Source organism: Polistes dominula, unplaced genomic scaffold (genome assembly GCF_049000335.1).
Source record: "Polistes dominula isolate Pdom_NZ unplaced genomic scaffold, Pdom_raw_medaka contig_22, whole genome shotgun sequence".
Taxonomy (NCBI): domain Eukaryota; kingdom Metazoa; phylum Arthropoda; class Insecta; order Hymenoptera; family Vespidae; genus Polistes; species Polistes dominula.
In genome coordinates, this window is record NW_028300966.1 from 3,748,663 (window position 1) to 3,768,408 (window position 19,746).

The 19,746-nt window shown below is 26.3% G+C and overlaps 2 protein-coding genes across 3 annotated transcripts; one reads left to right on the forward strand and one right to left on the reverse strand.

Annotated features, from left to right (window-relative positions):
• The first annotated feature begins 29 nt into the window (after positions 1–29).
• ATP7 (copper-transporting ATPase 1) lies at positions 30–17,829 on the forward strand. Its single transcript, XM_089173076.1, is given in 15 exon segments — positions 30–2,126; positions 2,593–2,647; positions 10,859–11,259; positions 11,351–11,625; positions 11,737–11,958; positions 12,114–12,343; positions 12,424–12,613; positions 12,698–12,931; positions 13,014–13,884; positions 13,962–14,548; positions 14,614–14,817; positions 14,879–15,099; positions 15,179–15,343; positions 16,887–16,981; positions 16,984–17,829. Coding segments are annotated over 15 exon segments (3,897 nt in total). The 5' UTR covers positions 30–2,014; the 3' UTR covers positions 17,019–17,829.
• On the reverse strand, positions 13,881–19,678 carry LOC107063762 (uncharacterized). 2 transcript variants are annotated; one of them, XM_015315842.2, is made up of 9 exons: positions 19,120–19,678; positions 18,680–18,870; positions 18,460–18,611; positions 17,842–18,368; positions 14,873–15,068; positions 14,625–14,785; positions 14,334–14,540; positions 14,184–14,221; positions 13,881–14,096 (listed from the first exon to the last, which is right to left on the reverse strand). In XM_015315842.2, exons 1-4 carry the CDS (start codon positions 19,238–19,240, stop codon positions 18,320–18,322), a joined length of 513 nt encoding a protein of 170 aa, XP_015171328.1. In that variant the 5' UTR covers positions 19,241–19,678; the 3' UTR covers positions 13,881–14,096; positions 14,184–14,221; positions 14,334–14,540; positions 14,625–14,785; positions 14,873–15,068; positions 17,842–18,319. The 2 variants fall into 2 exon arrangements, with proteins under 2 accessions (XP_015171328.1, XP_089029200.1); XM_089173074.1 differs by lacking the exon at positions 17,842–18,368.
• Between the last annotated feature and the right edge of the window lie 68 nt (positions 19,679–19,746).

Below are 19,746 nucleotides of genomic sequence, written 5' to 3' on the forward strand. Positions count from 1 at the left end.
TTCGTCAAAACGTGTTATTACCCAACTTTGAAAAATCAGGTTCAATAACTTGGATGGAAGAATTACCATCTATTAACGAACCAAATAAAAGCATTGCAACAATAGAATGTGCTGCATTCAATCTAAATGTTTACAAATACTCGTTACAAAATGACGTTAGCTTAGAATCACACATATTTGTTGTAGAATATTCAGGAATGGATGAAAATGGTTATTGAGTAGTGAGACTTGTTGACAATTTCACTATAAGCAATGAAATTATCCCTGATCTGGAATTCACTTAGATTATTCCAGATAATCTGAGCTTCGAAGATGCTGCAACAATTCCTCAAACTTATTTTACAGTTTTCTGCATGTTATATTTTAATACTCTTAAGTTTAAACAAATAAAAACTATTTTGGTACATTTTGGTGCTAGTGACGTAGGACAGGCTCTTATAAATATATCTTTGTCGTATAATTTTGATGTTTATACTACTTATGAAATAGAAGATGAAAAACAGATCATAGAGTTGATACGACCACGTTTACCACAGTCACATATTATTAATGTAAAAAAACTATAAAACTGATATTTTGAATATTATGAAGAACAAAGGCTTGGACTTCATTGTTGCCAGCTATTCAGTTTTAGACGATATAGAATCTTGTTTAGGCGTTGTTAAAGATTTACAACAAATGGCAATGTTTTACCATTTTAAAAAGCCTAATTATAATTGTATACCACTATTTAATTTTAATAGGCACTTAAGTTTACATAGTTACTGCTTACAAGACATTTAGCACGCACGGATGCCTGATATATCCAGCGCTCGAAGTGAAAGGGTTAAGTTGTCACCGAAAAAGAAAAGAGAATCAGCGGACCTAATGAGAACAGCCTTGCGAGCGGGTAACTTAAAACAGATTATATCGCGAAAACTTTATCTTCAAGGAATGTCATTTCAATTTTATTACGCATTTCTTTTTCGCACACTTAATATATAATAAATAATAAATTTATTTTATTACAAAATTTCAATTTATGTATTTAAAGAGAAAATGTTTGACTGTGAATTATAACCTCTACTGTGACATAAAACTGAAAACGTAAGAATCATATCACGTGACAAGAGTTATGTCTTATGATACGTCGTCACGGATCTAACTTAACTTTAACTTTTACACTACTTTTTCTCAATAACACGTAATTTTTCTTTTCTTTTTTATTTACAAAACAAAGGAAAGCTTCCAATAAATCATAGATGCTCGATTTCAATTCGAATTTTTAAAAGATCGATTTCTTAGGTTCAAAGATCGATCTTTTGAATCGATTCTTTAGTTGATTTCTAAGTCGAGTTACATGAATCAGTTTCAAATAAAATGTCGAACGTTTCTATAACAAATATAACCTTAATATCAAACAAAAGTTAAAATATTCTTTAGATTAAGTTCTTCCAATATGTATTTATAGATTAATTAGAAATAAACAAAATAATTTAACTTTCTAGTTCAGTGAAATAATTTTTGGACACCCTATGTATATTTATATATACACACATGACTAATACCAACACTGATTGAAAAACAGATCGGACTCTTAGGTACGATTAAAGTTCAGTGCGAATATTGATATTTTCTTAGTATCACCCTATAAATTATACAGAATCTCCTAGTGATGTGTTAGCGACGATCCAAACGTCTATCCTGTCTTACACTGTGTCACTTGTTAAAAGAACTTTAATCGAAAGATCGGAAGGAAACAGTTTTAAACACATGTATCATTTGACGTTTTATTCAATTATTTTCTTGATCTTTCAATAAGCTAGATTTGCGCGAATTTTCATTCCTTTTTCTACTAATTCTTACTTACAATAGTACATTCTTGTTGTTTCATCTCGATTCGTGTCATTGTAGACGCTGCAAATTAAATTCAACAAATAAGTTTTAAGATTCATCTTTAGTCTTCGTTGAAAAAGATTTTATTTTTATTTTTTTAAATAAAAAGTATGTTTAATTGTCATTTTTTCAAAAAGTTATGCTTTCATCACTAATACAACAAACGTGTGTGCATCTAATTTCAAAAATTGAATCTAAACATTTGTTGAACAATTTCATGAGAGACTTTGAAGAAATCTATATGGTGAATGGTGTGTATTATTATATTGTTTAGGACTTTTTTTTTATTTAGTAAAAAGTGAAAATAGTTATTTTTATTTGATGAGATCTTTTTCTTCGTTTATCTAAAAATGATTACAATATGCTTCTACGCTTTGTTCACATCTTTGGTTAAATGTAGTTATCGTTCCAACTGAATGCCAACGAGTGTGATATAACTTTGAATGGTCAACGAGGAAAAGAAAAGAAACGTGTACATTTGTGTTAAAAGTTAATATACCATCTGTTTTGATCATTTTGTAGAAGAGAATGGAGGTAATAAACATAGTGGAGTTTGATAACACCGGAATTGTTCAGAATACAAAAGCTGAGAAATATATTTCAGGTATGCACATAATAAGAAAATAATAATATTATTCATTACTCGCTGTTTAAAATAAGATTATACATGTAAAACTCTTATTGTTGATCATTCTAAGAAATAAAATGTGTTTACAGGACAAGGCGATGAATTATCAATAACTAAGTCAGAGCTTCAACCTTTAAATAAACGGTAAGTATTTTTCTGTTCAATTATAACATTTTACTTATTTCAAATAAAAACTAGAAACACAACTATTGTACGTACGTAGCTTAACTGTTATCATTGTATTCATATCATTGCATAACTTGTTTACACTTAAAAGAATATATTTTAACAGTTTAGACTTCATTATAATTTAAAATGGTTCGGGTTAATTGTCAGTCATAAAGAAAGTCTACACCGGAAAATATAGATTATATTTTTATTTCGTAAACGAACATTGAAAGTATCGATAGAAATGAATTAATTATTTTCCTTTATCGAACAGACACAAATGATTCATTCGATGTCTTCTTTACTTCGTGTTGATCTTCTTTGTAGCGATAATGGTGCATTGTGAAATCAATCGAAGCTTAAATCATATAACTAATTCATCGATCAGATTAGACAAAATATTTTGTGTAAAGACAATGATAATTTCTTTATCAGAAACAAAGAAATTGAATACCATTGATCATATTCCACATAAATATCTTACTTTTAAAGAACATATTTTGAAACAATAGTTCTATCCACTTTTAAAGTTAAAGTTTCCTTACAACTTCATTATTTATGCAAACATATTAATAAGAATTCTTCTTTATTTCCTTTAGTTGAATTTTAGATTACATTAGCTTTGTGAAACCTTGTTCGAGCTCTTATCAAAAAGTTTATATACAAACTTCAAAGTAGATAAAAACTAATTGTTTTTTAACGTTTACGTTTACGTTTACGTTTACGTTTACGTTTAGAGATATATAGTCGTATTTATTTATGGGACCAACTTTTGAGTATTAGTAACAATATAAACCAAATTAAAAGGAGAGACAATGAATTAATAATTTGTGTTATTATTTGAACATTCGCGCGTTATTTTGTTAATTAGATAGAGCTGATTTTAAAATTAGTTTTACGTAAGAAGTGAAATTTTTAAAACGATTCTTGAATTAAATAAAAATAATGTGGCAATACAGTCGGCTTCAAAATATTCAACCATTCATGTGAGTAACTTTGATCTAACAATAATTTATAATTAATTAATCATTTAAAAAATATAAATATATATTTTATAATTATCTGCTGATATTTATTTATTTATTTATTTTTTTTTTTTTTTTTGAAAATACGTGAGCGATATTCTTGCAACACGTTACTTGATCATTCTAATTGAATTATAATAATTAAATGTTATTTTAAATGAACACTTGGTCAGCATTTATTGATTCGTTACTATCTTGACAACTGATATAAATGTTAGTAACAATATTCGAAATACCCGCGTGTTTTCATTGGTTCTTTAATTACGCTGTCTAAATTTTGATAACTAAATAAAAATAACAATTCATGTTTTACTCTATATAGTATTATAATATATTCAAAATGTGCACACATTAAAAGTGGAAAAATATTATTTTCCTTTTATTTCAAAATTTGGTTATGTTCTCCATGCTTTGAATAAAATAATAAATCAAAGAGTATTTCTAATAGACAAAATAGCAATTTTCTCTTAATTCAAAAAATAATCATAATAAATTAAAGAGTTATTTCCCTTTTTTGCAAATAATGTCATAATATTAGATACTTCGAATAATAATGTCATTGCAATGAATGAATCAATGCAATGAATGCAATGGAAGGAGATAAACAAAAAGGGAAAGAGAGATAAATCATAGATCATAGATCATAAATAACTGTTCTAAGAAGACCTTTGATTTTTTTCTTTCTAATTACGTTTTAATATGAATTTTCGTTCCTTCACGTAAACATCTAAAATCACCGTGTTCTAATTATAAGTCAAATTTTCCATTTCAGTCATCGTGATTTCCTAACGAACAATCCCCTTGAGTACACGTGTTTTGCGTACACGTGAAATGCTTTTAAATCATCGACAATTAAATGTGCTTCGTTTAAAAGTAATAAACCTATTTCTCAGTAATGCGTCGTGTGCTGCATTGAATTGTCATGACAAATGCATAAAAAAGATAAATAAAACACTCATGATTTTGTCAACATAATATGCTTTTGTGTGTGTGTGTATGTATGTGTATGTAATTATTAATTTCATCGATAAATGGAATCGTTTTATACTCGATTTAAAATAATTATTAAATCATAGACAAAATTATACCGGAACTTTACAACTGGAGGATGTTTCTTTTTTTTTTTTTCTTATAACTAAAACCTGTGTTTTAACACTAGATATACTACCATTTTCAGTATACTTATTTCTACCACACTAGTAAAAATGATTGGTGTATAAAAAAATGCTTTTTGAGGCTTTCAGTTTTTATTTACTCTTAAAAAATAACACAAAATGTTTAACAATAATAATTTTAATAGATAAGTGGATTTATATTTATTTTTAAATAACAAAACGCTTAATTATTTACAGAAATCAAATGTTACATGAAGTAGAAATTTTGAATTAAAATAACCCGACCAGTCAAAATGACTAGTCTGGTATATCTAGTGTTAAGATTTAAAAGAAGAATTTAGATAACGTAAAATTCTTGATTTTTGTTTCACATTCATATAAAATAAAATAAAATTATGCAAAATGGAAGGAAGAAACAAAAGAAAAGAATGAACATCTTGATAATACTTTTAAAAATGTCCAAAAAGAAAAGAAAAGAAAATATCTAAATTAGAAAGGACATGTCCTGTAACTGGAACTGGAACACGCCTTTCACTATCTTTCGTGTCATGCATTCATCTAAACCGTTAAACCGAAGGTATATTAAAGATTATTCTCATTCTAATATCCGTTCTCACTCGATGAACAACAAGTGCCGTTTATTTTTGAAACACGAAACAGAAAGCAATCAAATTCTGACCTATCAAGAATCGTGGAACAAATCTAACGAACCATTTTTATTCCGTGTGTGTTTATCCATTTATTATACCTTCGTTGGTACCCCCACCTCTCTAAGTTTACGTTTGTGTTTATAAAACAAAGAAAGAAACAAAATAAAGAAGAAATTTCTAACACTTAACCGACCGATCGGGGAGATCTCTCAGTTTCAATGTAAGTCGGTGCCTGCGACCGATCGGGGAGATCTCTCAGTTTCAATGTAAGTCGGTGCCTGCGACCGATCGGGGAAATCTCCCATATTGATTTTAGCACACAATACGTTTCTTTTTCTTCTTTAATTAATTTACATAGTTGCCTTAATTTATGCTGTTAAAATTATAAACGGAATATCAATCCACGTCACTTGCGAAACCTCCATGGTGGAAACCGTACAGTTCGCTGCAGTGCGTGTGATCGGCTAAGTCTTAAGATAAACGTGGTAAAAGATATTCCATATTTAAAAGAAAAAGAAAACGAAAAACGTGAAGAAAGAGATTATACTGGTGTTAAATAAATAATTTTTTATAATTGGGATAACAAATGACGTAAAACTTTTGATGTCATCTTATAAATTATATTCAATCATTAATATTTTAATTGCCGCACGTCTACGTAAGTCAAACGTCGTCAGAGGCCGGTAATATTTAAAAAAATATTAATTTAAAGAAATTTGATTAAATTCACGAAAAAATTAACATAAAAACAAACAACAACAATTTAAACAACAAATTTAATTTTATATAATTTTAAATATATAAAAAGCTATAAATAAATAACGGTCAATAACGGTTGTTCCGGCAATCACGCAAATGTTGTGTGAGCGGCCATTAAAGTGTTTATTTGAAATAGAATTACAAGTTCGTCGTCATAGATTGACTTCAGGAAAATTTTTATATACATCAGCTTGTGAATTTAAAATAAGAAAAGAAAAAAACAGTAGAAGGAAAATTTATAAAGATAAAAAAAAACAAACCGTTATAATAAATTACGTTTGATAAGTGCATAAAAATTGACGTCATCTTATCAATTATATTCATTAAAATTTTTCGTTTTCTACCTAAGATGTTACGTGTTCATAATAATCAATCATTTTCGTTTTAAAGAATCTATAAAAATTGATTTATCGGATGACTAAAATAAAATAAGAAAATTATTGCAATTATTCGATTACTGATTCGATAAATGATTCGAAAAGAAAATGAAGTCAACGACATCTTGTCGATTATTATAATCAGGATTATATTAATCTTTTGGAAATCATTCAATGAATTTTTTAACGTTGGAAAGTTCAGACCGATAAAAAAAGTGAAATTTCGTGTGCGTGTGACTTTCTTTAATGGAATTTTTCTCTAATTGGAGAAACTTAATGATAATATCAATCCAAATTTGATTATCAAATATGATTGAAATGATTGACAAATAGCTTGATTGTAGAAACGAAATTTTTGTGACAATGATTTAGTGTAAAAAGTAAAATTAAATTTTTACGAATTTTCTGTATAATTTAAAAGAAAAAAAAAGGAAATTTATTAAAATATTGTCAGTAATTATCAAGACAAATTATCTGATTAAAGAATGCAAATAAAAATTGGATACAAAAATTTGACGATAATTAAATAGAATTTGTTGATTATAAGAAAGAAACCAATTCTATATTATTTTATTTTTATTTATTGCATTTTTCTCTTTCTCTCACTTAATTTCTTTCTTTTTATATCGATCGTAATAAATAAAAAGTGATATGAGTGTGATTAAAAAATTTGCCGAACCATTAGTGCACAGAACAAAATCAGTGGTTTTTCATAAGTTTTCAAAAATGGGATCACCTAAACGCGTTGAAAATGTTAAATTACTTGGGTTAGTATAATATGTATATTATCTAATTTATATCATTATTTATATTTATTGATAATTAAACAAATACATTGTTTATCAATAATTTACTCTGGAACATGTACAAGTATATAAAAATTAAATCTTAAATGAAAAATCTTTCATCTATTGAATATATTGATAATTTTAATACTAATATGAGATTATACATGGGAATAATTTTTTTTACATCGTTATAATTATTTATATACATAAATAATGTAAAAAAATTAATATACAATAATATATATAGAAAATAAATGTAACATATATATATATATATTATCATAATTTTATTATATTATTAATATTATTAATATAATAAATTTATTTATTAATTTATATATTAATAAATATATAACATATTATTATATTAGGGGGACCAGAAAGTAATGTCGTTTTTACGTATGTCAATTTTTATATTATAATCAAAAACCGATTGATTTTTATCGGTTCGGTATTAAAAATGTGCATATTAAATGGAAAAAGGTTGTTGTTAACGAAGTTAATTACAATATTGATTAAAATTAAAAACTTGTTAAAAATTCATTCGTTTGAATTTAAGGTTAAATTACTTTCCGCTCTACCTAATATTATATTAAATTATAATTTAATTAATTATAATAATTAATTTTAAAAAATGTAATTATAATATACATATATATATATATATATAAAAGAACTTTTCCTGAAAATATTGATATAATTACCAAGGAAAAACAAAAAAAAATGAAATGAAATCACATGAAATCGTAAGATCTACCGAAATTAATGAAAATTTGAAATGGTATTAACTGAAGTTAAAGAACAATACTTCTTCTAGTTTTATACTTTGATCGAAGAGAAGAAAAAGGTGCCGTGAGCAAAAGTTAGAGACCGCGTGCACAAATGAGGCACGTCGATATTCGATTAAAGCTTGAGTTATCAGTTGTACCGTGATATCAATTCGAGTCGAGTATACGCCGTGTTTTTGTGGGTTATCCCACTCGTTGTAAGAAAAAAAAAATAATAATAATAATATTATACGAGAGAGAGAATCGGTTAAAACATCTTCGAACAACAATAAGAACAATCGATTCTGTATCGTAAATATTTTTAAATCGTGTTCATTTTTATTATATTTTCTTATATGATTTTTTTGTTTCTTTATTTTTGTTTTTTTACTTTTTTTTTATTTTTGTTCAAATTAAAAAGTGAAACGTTCGAACAACGTGAATAACGGGGAATAAATTTTCATCGGTAACAATTTTTATTTGTCGTCGTTTCGGTGAGGGGGGGGGAGGAAGGTTTGATTTTATTTCAATAAATTTGTATGAATTAATCGAAGAATAGTTAAAGAATAAAAAAGAACAAAATCATCGCGTTATCGGGTATATTGAAAACAATTACGTATTTTCTATAGTTTACGTATATCGAATTCGTTCGATTAAAATTGCGACTGATTGTGAAATAATAGATTTGATTTTTATCTTTAAAAATTCGCTTGAACGTTATTACGTGTAAAAAATTCATTGTTTCAATTTAAATACTTACTCGTCATGTTTTTAACATAATTCATTCATCACTATATTACTTTGGAACAATTTTTGTATTAAATAAATAATATAATATATTTTTTAATTTCGTTTTGTAATATTAAAATGAATGATATCTATATGTAATTATTAAAACAACGTTCATGTAATGTTATCGCGATTCTAATGATATTGGATAAGAAAAACTGATAAGAATCACCGAGCAAATAATAGTTAAACGAAATATGCAAGGGAAGAATTTTGTTTTCTGTTCGAAAAATATTGTAATTCATTCTTTTCGATAATTTTTTTGTTTTTTTTTTCTCGAGACGATTTTGTAAATTAGAAAAAAAAAATATATATATAATAATAATAATAATAATAATAATAATAATAATATATATTATTTAATATTTATTATATTATATTTTATATTAATAAATATAATACAAATTTTTTTATTAGATTTATATATAATATTATATATAATATATATTATTATTATTATTATTATTATTATTATTATTATATATTATATATTATATATTATATATATGTATATATAATATTATATATTATTTATTTTATTTATTGCATACAATATAATAAAAATTATTAAATTTTAGTAATTACATAATAAATATAAAATAATATTATATATATTATTATAATTATATTAAATAATATATATATTATATATAATATATAATATAATATATAATATAATAATAATATATAATAATATAATGTATAATAATTATATATATTATTTATTTTTATATATTATATTTTATATATATTTTTTTTTTTAAATAAACGCGTTCAAAAGAATCTCGAGGTAAAGATTTAGAAAATTGTCTTACACAATGTCAAAAAATGAGGATAAGAAGCCTCTACTTGGGCATCAAAATTATGGCGATTTTGATCATTTTTGGTAAGGGCTGTGAACTTCTTTTTTCTTCTCTTCTTAAACACGACAACCTCCTTTTCTCTTCCTTTTCACAGATTGTTTTCTTATATGATCTTTCGATTGAAGAATTCTTCTTCCTCTTTTTCATATAATCAGTTATCTTTTCTAACAGGGAAGATAAAACGCAACCAACGATCAATATTTTTTGCTCTTCTTCCATACAATTTCTTTCCTCTTTTTAATTGTCGATAAACAAATGCTGATAACTGTACTTATTACACATACTATAAGAGTATACAATGATCGCCATTATTGAGGAATTTGTAGATTAAACGCTAAGAACGTGCGATATCGAAATCTAATTTTTTTTTCTTTTCTTTTTTTCTTTTTTAATAACTTGCTTAAAATGAAAAAATTCCAAACGAGGAAGTTCTGATCTTACAATTAATTAAATTTTATCAGTCTCTATTGATTACGTCGAGTACGCAATGTTTTTTATCTTTTTTTTTTCTGGTTTCGTTGCAAATCACTTTGAAAAGAGAGCAAAATTATAAGCAAATTTTTTTTTAGATCAAAAATGACAAATCACGTTCGAATAGAATCCATCGAATGAAAACATTTTGACAAATATTTAATATTTTATTTTGTGCAAATGTTAAATTTGTTTTTTTTCTCACTTTCGTGAAATAAAATAGGTTTATTAACAACCTTGAAATAAAATCATCTTGATGCATTATTATTGAAAATAAAATGTATGATATATTCGGTTGGCAAGAAAGTAATTTCGGTTTTCTAGTGTGAAATATTATTTTCTTGCCAATCCAATAATATTATATATTTCTACATATATATTAAAATACTTATATTATTTTATAATATAATAATATATATATATTTACTTATACTACCGAAATTACTTTCTTGCCAACCCAATATAATTATTGTACAAAATTATTTTGGAAAAAAAATTGAAAAAAAACACATCAAAATATAAATAAAATAAAAAATAAATTTAAAAAAAATAATCAATATTACTTGTTATTTTTTGTTTTCAGGGACGATGACGATGATATCGTTTACGAAGGAACAACACATTTGGTACGAGTGCCACGCACGAAGGAAACGGAATTATCCTTTGAAACCTCCTCGATTAAAATTCACGTAGACGGAATGAGATGTCAAAGTTGCGTTAAAAATATCGAGGGGACCATTGGAAGTCGTTCGGATGTTGTAAATATTAAAGTAGATTTAAATGAAAAACTTGCTAACATTGAATATAAGACTGAAGAAACAACACCAATGGAATTGGTGGAAGCTATTGAGGATATGGGGTTTACTGCCTTCCTAATATCCGACGACAATGATAAGCATAAAAATGATAAGAAACCAGTTGTTACAACTTGTTTTATACATGTCAATGGTATGACGTGTATGTCCTGTGTTAAATCCATCAAAAGTAAATATTTCTTTTTTTTTTTGTTATTGCATTAAACAATGCCAATAATTGAACATTATATCATTGATTTCTTGTTTCTTATTTTTTTTAGGTGCTTTATCAGATAAACCAGGCGTGAAGGAAGTAGATGTTAGCTTAGAGAAAAAGGAAGCTAAAGTTTCTTACATCATGGAGGATATAACTCCTGAACAAATAGCAACGTTTATTGAAGAGACTGGCTTCGATGCTTCCGTTAAAAATGAAAATAATTCTGTTAGCTTGACAATGGAAAGTAAAAAAACAAATGGAGAAATCAATATTAAATTAAACGGAAGTGGAGATGTTAATACCGTAACACGTACTACCAAATGTTTTCTACATGTAACGGTATGTGATTAAGATTCTATTAAAGTCATTGAAAAGTACATTTCTTCCATATCGTTATCGATCAATTCTCATTTCTTTTTAAATAAATGGATACGTATTGTTTGATTACAGGGCATGACTTGTGCGTCGTGCGTTTCTGCGATAGAGAAACATTGTAAAAAAATATACGGTGTACATAGTATATTGGTAGCTTTAATGGCTGCCAAAGCGGAAGTAGTCTTTGATCCGGATAAAATAAAAGCTATTGATATTGCTTCCAGTATCACTGAGTTAGGATTTCAAGCAACTGTGATCGATGAAGCTGGATCTGGCGAAGGGGAAGTTGAATTAAAAGTAAGTCATTATTATTATATTTATGAATTATGATTTGTTCTTCATTAGGTATCATAGTTTTTAATGTGAACAAATTTAAATTTTAAATTCAAAAATAACACGTATGAATATATGCATAATTATGTATAAATAATAATATTAAATGATTATTTTAGATCTCAGGGATGACGTGTGCTTCCTGCGTTAATAAAATAGAATCTACTGTAAAAAAGTTACCTGGTATACACTCTGCGTCCGTCGCATTGGCGACGCAACGTGGAAAATTTAAATACGATGCCGAGATCATGGGAATTCGTGATATCGTCGATAGTATTAATAAATTAGGGTTTACAGCTACTTTGTTCAGTAATAAAGATAGAGAGAACAGAGATTACTTAGATCAGAAGTAAGTACTTTTGTCTGTTAAAATACATTTTCACTGGACATGGAATATTTATTTTCATAATTGTTTCAAAATTTACTTAGAGAGGAAATAAAGAAGTGGCGATCAGCTTTTCTAATATCTTTAATTTTTGGAGTACCCAGCATGTTAATAATGACTTATTTCATGTTAATAATGTATGTGGATGATAAATCGCACGAAGATATGTGTTGTATATTGCCTGGTTTATCTTGGGAGAATTTATTACTTTTCATTTTTTCTACGCCAGTTCAGGTAACAAAAAATCCATATTTTTTAATATCAAATATTAGCAAATGTGTGTGTAGCTCTAAATAAAAAATAATTTATTTTTTTTAGTTCTTTGGTGGATGGCATTTTTATGTTCAAGCTTATAAGGCTTTAAAGCATGGCACTACCAACATGGATGTCCTTATTTCCATGACTACAACAATATCTTATCTTTATTCTATTGCCGTACTTACAGCAGCTATGATAATGCAAGAAAATAAAAGTCCACAAACTTTCTTTGATACTCCTCCAATGCTGTTAGTGTTCATTAGTTTAGGTAGATGGCTCGAATATGTTGCTAAGGTAAATACATTTTATTCGTCGTTCATCAATTATTATATTAATCGTTGTATTATTTTATTAATGATTATATTTTTTGTTATAGGGAAAGACATCAGAAGCTCTTTCCAAGTTACTTTCTTTAAAAGCAACTGATGCAGTTTTAGTAACGTTAGGTCCAAACAATGAAATATTGTCGGAACGTTTAATAAATATTGATCTAGTTCAACGTGGTGATATATTAAAAGTTGTACCAGGTGCTAAAGTACCTGTCGATGGTAGAATATTATCAGGTCAATCAACCTGTGACGAAAGTTTGATAACGGGTGAAAGTATGCCAGTGCCAAAGAAGAAAGGATCTATGGTTATCGGTGGTTCGATTAATCAAAATGGACCGTTATTAATTACTGCAACTCATACAGGAGAGCACACAACATTAGCACAAATTGTTCGATTGGTTGAAGAAGCACAAACTAATAAGGCACCGATTCAACATTTGGCTGATAAAATAGCTGGTTATTTTATACCTCTCGTTATAGTTGTCTCAGTTATAACATTAATTACGTGGATAATAGTAGGATACATCAGTGTAGATAAATTACCTCTGACGCACAATGATCAGATGCATAAAGAGTATACAAAAAGAGAAGAGATTATATTCCAATATGCTTTTCGAAGTGCTCTATCTGTATTGGCGATAGCTTGTCCTTGCGCGTTAGGTTTAGCTACGCCAACAGCTGTCATGGTTGGAACTGGTGTTGGTGCATTGAATGGTATTTTGATAAAGGGTGCCGAATCTTTAGAAAATGCGCATAAAGTCAAATGCATTGTATTTGATAAAACTGGCACATTGACGCACGGTGTACCTATGGTAACTAAAATAGCTCTGTTTGTAGATGAAAAAATATGTTCCATAATAAAGTTACTGGTAACAATAGGTACGGCTGAAATCAATAGTGAACACCCTATTGCATCAGGTAATAAACTATTAAAGATTGTATTAATATTTGACATTTTTTAATGGTGTATAATTGTACTTTATCGTTTTTTATAGCAATCGTTCGTTTCGTGAAGGAAACTACAGGTTCGGAATCTACTGGACAGTGTACTAATTTTCAAACGGTTGCTGGCTGTGGCCTAAAGTGTAAAGTATCGCACTTTAACACAGTAATATCCGATGCTTTGAAGTCTGAAAAAATAATCAATTATATGAACCAAACGAAGAAAGTATCTTCTGGAACTTTTAATCTGAACAATGTGCCAATAGATATTGTACCTTTTGTTGCTGCCACACAAGAGAAACAAAACTTAGATCTGCAATTATTATTGACTCCTGAAGGTAATAGTGATCAAATAGTCTCGAACGAGACATATGAGATTTGTATTGGTAATAGAGAATGGATGAGAAGAAATGCCATTAATATACCTCAAGAAGTTGAAGCACAAATGGTGACCGAAGAAGATCTTGGTCATACTGCTGTCTTAGTTGCTATGAATAATATTTTAGTTGCTATGATCAGCGTAGCTGATACAGTTAAACCCGAAGCACATCTTGCTATTTATACATTGAAGAAAATGGGCTTGCAAGTAATCCTTTTAACGGGAGATAACAGAAAGACAGCGGCATCAATTGCTAGACAGGTAAATAAGTTAATTAATTAGAAAAAAATGTATATATATATTTATAATACGATATGTTATTCTAGGTTGGTATTACCCGAGTTTTTGCCGAGGTTTTACCGTCGCATAAAGTTGCGAAAATTCAACGACTGCAAGATCAAGGCTTTAGGGTTGCGATGGTAGGAGATGGTGTTAATGATAGTCCAGCACTTGCACAAGCAGATATTGGAATCGCAATATCTTCGGGAACTGATGTTGCTGTGGAAGCAGCAGATGTTGTATTAATGAGGGTAAGTTGAAAAGAAACATTTATAAAAGATTTATATGTTTAATATTTCTAATTACTTTTAGAATGACCTTTTGGATGTAATCGCTTGTCTGGATTTATCTCGAAGAACTGTACGCAGGATAAGACTTAACTTTTTATTTGCTAGCATATATAATCTTTTGGGAATTCCAATAGCTGCCGGTATATTCAGTCCATTTGGTTTCTTTTTATTACCATGGATGTCATCTGCGGCGATGGCACTTAGTTCGGTATCTGTGGTTGGAAGTTCTTTATTATTAAAATTGTAAGTATATAAAAATAAAGTCAAATTATAGTAAAAATTTAATAATTAACATTTTCTCTTATTTTTCGTTTTATCGTAGATACAAAAAACCTACAAAAGCGACATTAGAAACACCAGAATACTTAGCAGCAATGCAGGCACACTCAACAGCCAGAATGATTGATCTCGATGCAATATCTCTTCATCGTGGATTAGATGAATCAGTAATGCCAGTACTAAATAGAACAACATCATCTCTTTCAAGGTATGATCGAACGAGTATACCTTATTCAGACTACTTGCAAAATCGTAATAACCCAACGGCTTAAAAACATTTCTGGTGAAATTGGATTATTTTCTTTTTTTAATAATATCGCTTTTAAGTTACTTAGTTACTAACAAATCGGACATATGTATTTTGTTTTGTTCTAATATCTAATTATTATACTCTCATATCTTCTTTTTATTCTTCTTTCTAACTTTTTATACTCATTTACGTTGAAATAATATTTAATTAATATTATAATATAAATCTTATAGTCAATTGTGTAATCGACTTATTAATAATGCAGGGTATAAACAATGTTGTCACTCTTGTACCTTTTACTAGATTGTATAGTAATAAACTATTTTTATTTCTTTTTTAATAGACATATTTTCTATATATTTTATATCTATTTAATTACTTTTTCTATAAAAAAAAAAAAGAAAAACAATATATATACAGGCTGTGAATTATGAACAAAGACATAATCAATCTTTCATTCAAATAATTGTAAAGATATATTATTATAACTTTAATTATAATATTTTACAATAATCAAAAAATTATGATATAAGACTGATTGTTCATTGATATGCAAATATTATGATTTAATGACTGGAAGAAAGTCATATCCATTTTTATAATGCATGTATTCATCTTCTTGCACTTGGTCTATTGTAAATATTGTAAATATATATATATATTATATGATTCATTGTACTCAAATAGTTAATACGTTATTTATTTTTTAAGTTATTATATTTTCTGTAAATTGTCTATGAAATAAATAACAAGAAAACAAAGAATAGTATGGATTTAAAAAAATCCATTTACCAGGCATGTGCTATGAGTGTGTTCATTCCGAATTGCTTGATACATTGTATTCAAATTATGCATAATATTTGTAGATAATATATAATAATACATATATATTGTAACATATTACGTAGTAATTATGCTTTCAGTAAACCAACCATTCAAAATAACAAAAGAGTTATTCATACCATTTCTAAAATTGCATTTAATAGAATGCCATTGTAATTGGATTTTTTTGAACTTATTGTTTGTTTGCATAATATTATTATTTAATTTTAATTATCGTTATATGGTGTATATTTAATACTTCAACTGCGAACAGTATTTATAGGCGTTGAGTAGAAATTATTCTTTCTCAATATTCTTTTCAGTTAATAAAGTTTTGTTATATCACGTTTTGTTTCTAAGCATTAGATAGTCGAAATGCTAATACTTACAAAAATAATGGATGTTGCTTGTAATTTTCTTTATTTTATTTTAATTACCAAGTAAATATGGTACCACTATTTTATTTTGTTGCAAATTAAATAACAAACGCTTTCTATCAAGACTTTTCTGTAACAATTATCTTATAAGTCTGTAAAAAGTTTCTTTGAATGAATAACCATTGGTAAGCTGTTTATTGAAGAAATTTTAAATAGAAAACTAACGAAGAAATAACTGCTTTGTAACATAACTATTAATAAGAAGTTTAAAAGATATCAGTTATTTATACATTCATTCGCAGGCTTTTTGGAAGGACAAGAAGTGAAATTGAAGGCAGACTACTTGGTGAAGATATGGATGATACTGATTTAGCTATCGATTTCCGTGATTATCGAAAAAGCAAAAGGATCTTACTAATATAACACCTTTATAAACATTATAATGATGTAAGTTTAAAAGCCACTGTTATTATTATTATTATTATTAATTTTATATAAATATCCATTATATAAAAGTTTCACGTTGTACTTAACATATTATATGAATAATTTATTTAAAACATTTTATATTACAAGACAACCATGTGTATAAGTTAAAGATATGATATTTGGTCATATAAAAATTATTTAACTTTTTTTACGATTTAATAGACAATAATTTAAGGAGTACGAAATCTAACAATATCAAAATATATACATATTTTGTATGTATATTATATATTTTTTCATGTTAATATATATATGTATATATATATTATATTATTATAACGTTTATTTTCATGTTATTTAATATTACATCATGTAATGAACATATTCAATTTGAAAAAACAAGATTTGTCTATGTTATACACTTGACATGAAATATTTTATACGATGTAATTGTACCAAATGATAAATCAATTACAACATACATGCATATTTGCAATCAAATTTTTATATTGTATATATCAATCATGAAAGTATGTAATTATTATTAAAATAAATGAAATTTTTGTCCTGCATTATTAATTAATGTACTACAATTAATTTCAACATACTTTTTAAGATGTTGATTATCAAATAAAAGATATTTTATATTGGAATGTAATTGCGAAACTTGACTATTATTAAGATAGATCTACTCGTAATTATTATTTTTTTGCAGATCATAAATCTAATTATTGTCGACAAATATATTTTTATTTTATTGTAAATTTTATTCTTATATAATCGAGTCATAAATGAATGTTTTGCGATATCATGAATTTTTGTACTTACTGCATTATGCTAATTAACATTATGTTTGAAATATCCATTATATTTATACAATATTTGTACAGTACAAATTCTGATTAACAAGACCGTCTGTATTATTTAAAATAAAGATTATTGTAACAATATATTTTTTAAAAACAATTATGGATTTTCCTTTTTGAATAAGTGTACTTTTAAATCTAAATATGAATGATTTCATTTATTCAAAACTTTTAGATAATAAATATAGCATTGAGGCTTATCTACAAAAGCGCATAAACTGTTATTAGTCGATTTCAGATATTTTTCAATGTATTGTTATGTAAGATAATAATTTATTCTTAAAATATTGCATATCCTTTATTTCTATATAATTTTTCATATGGAAAAAGATTTTTTATTTAATTACATATTACACATAAATAATAATAAAAATAATAATAAAATAATACATGCAACAATATAAAAAATAATAGCAAATTAATATTCAATATTTGATCAATTATTCAATTAAACAATCAAGGCACACAATATTTGATCCCATATCGTATCTATAAAAAATGTTAATAAAATAAAAAATCATGACCAATCTTAGATACTTCAATTATAACATTCGATGAATATTCAATTATAATTACTTACTTGGGTAAGGAACAATTATCGCAGAATAGATCATTGCATTTCATACAATTATTTAAACAAGAGGAACATAACAACTCTTGGCAGTAAAAACATTTATTTGATAAGCTTGGATCTATTACTTGGAAACATCTACAAACGTCTACTTTTTTATCCTAAAAAATAATATCATTTTTTAAATGTAACTAATAAATATGAACAATTTTAAGAACTCAATACGTACAAGTTTAACATTATTATTATTTTCTAATTGTAATTTATTATTTAAAACCATTTGTTTGAGAGTGCGCTGGGGCTTTATTAATTTCTGAGAAGTTAACAATGCTGATGGTAATTCGGTTAAATCCATTTGATCATTATTCATATCTTGTGAATATTTTTTAGCGCCTTTTTTGAGTAAATTCAAGGTTTTATCTGAGATGATAAAATGTATTAAAAACAAAGTGTTTTAGGTTGTCCAAAAAAGTTATTTCATTAACTATAATATAGTATCTATTATGTCCATTATATTTTATTAAATAATATAGTATCGTATATAATAGAGTAAAATAACTTAAAATAACAAATACTATTCATGTAAGATAATTAAGAAAAAGAAATAAACTTTTAGGATAACCAAATATAATATTTTCAAAAATAATCAAAGAAACATAACCTCTTTACCATAAACTTCTTTCATTCGTCTTTCTTCATCAATTCCAGTATCTATTTGTTTTTGTCCTACGTGTATTTTTAATTGGGGAAGTAAATTGGTCTCCTCGTAAGGATAACATCGCTTAGGCATTTTTATTCAATTTATAAAGAACTATCAAAATTATATAAACTTCCAAATTTGACGATCAAAGTAATATAACCACAATTTCTCAATGATACGAATTAAATTTATTCTACATTAAATCACTCCAATAAATTACTCAACAAATATTACTTGAACTAAACTTTAATATTGACATTTACCATAGATTCGATATTTGTAAGAAAAATATTTGTTTACATATTGAAATTATCGATATCAAATTAGAATATAAAATTATCATAACAAAATATATAACTTATAAATAATTATCACGTATATTTTTGGAAAACAAACTTTTTTAATTGTTTGTAAATCATATTTTCTTTTGTTATTACTGAAATTATTAATTTTAATAATTAAAAATAAAAAAATAATATCGAAGCAATCGAAGTTTTGAATTTGCCGCGCACGCGCAGAGACAAGCAATTTGATAATGCGCGAAAGACGAATTTTAGATATTGCATTCTTTTATTTTTCGGAAAAATAAAAAAAGA

What these genes read in the sequence shown, in the direction of transcription:
- LOC107063762 (XM_015315842.2), bottom strand. Translation starts at nt 19,240, where the DNA reads ATGCCTAAGCGATGTTATCCTTACGAGGAGACCAATTTACTTCCCCAA. An exon ending in ATAATAATAATGTTAAACTT is followed by an intron (nt 18,612 to 18,679) that starts GTACGTATTGAG and finishes ATTATTTTTTAG; the next exon opens with GATAAAAAAGTAGACGTTTG. An exon ending in GATAATTGTTCCTTACCCAA is followed by an intron (nt 18,369 to 18,459) that starts GTAAGTAATTAT and finishes CATTTTTTATAG; the next exon opens with ATACGATATGGGATCAAATA.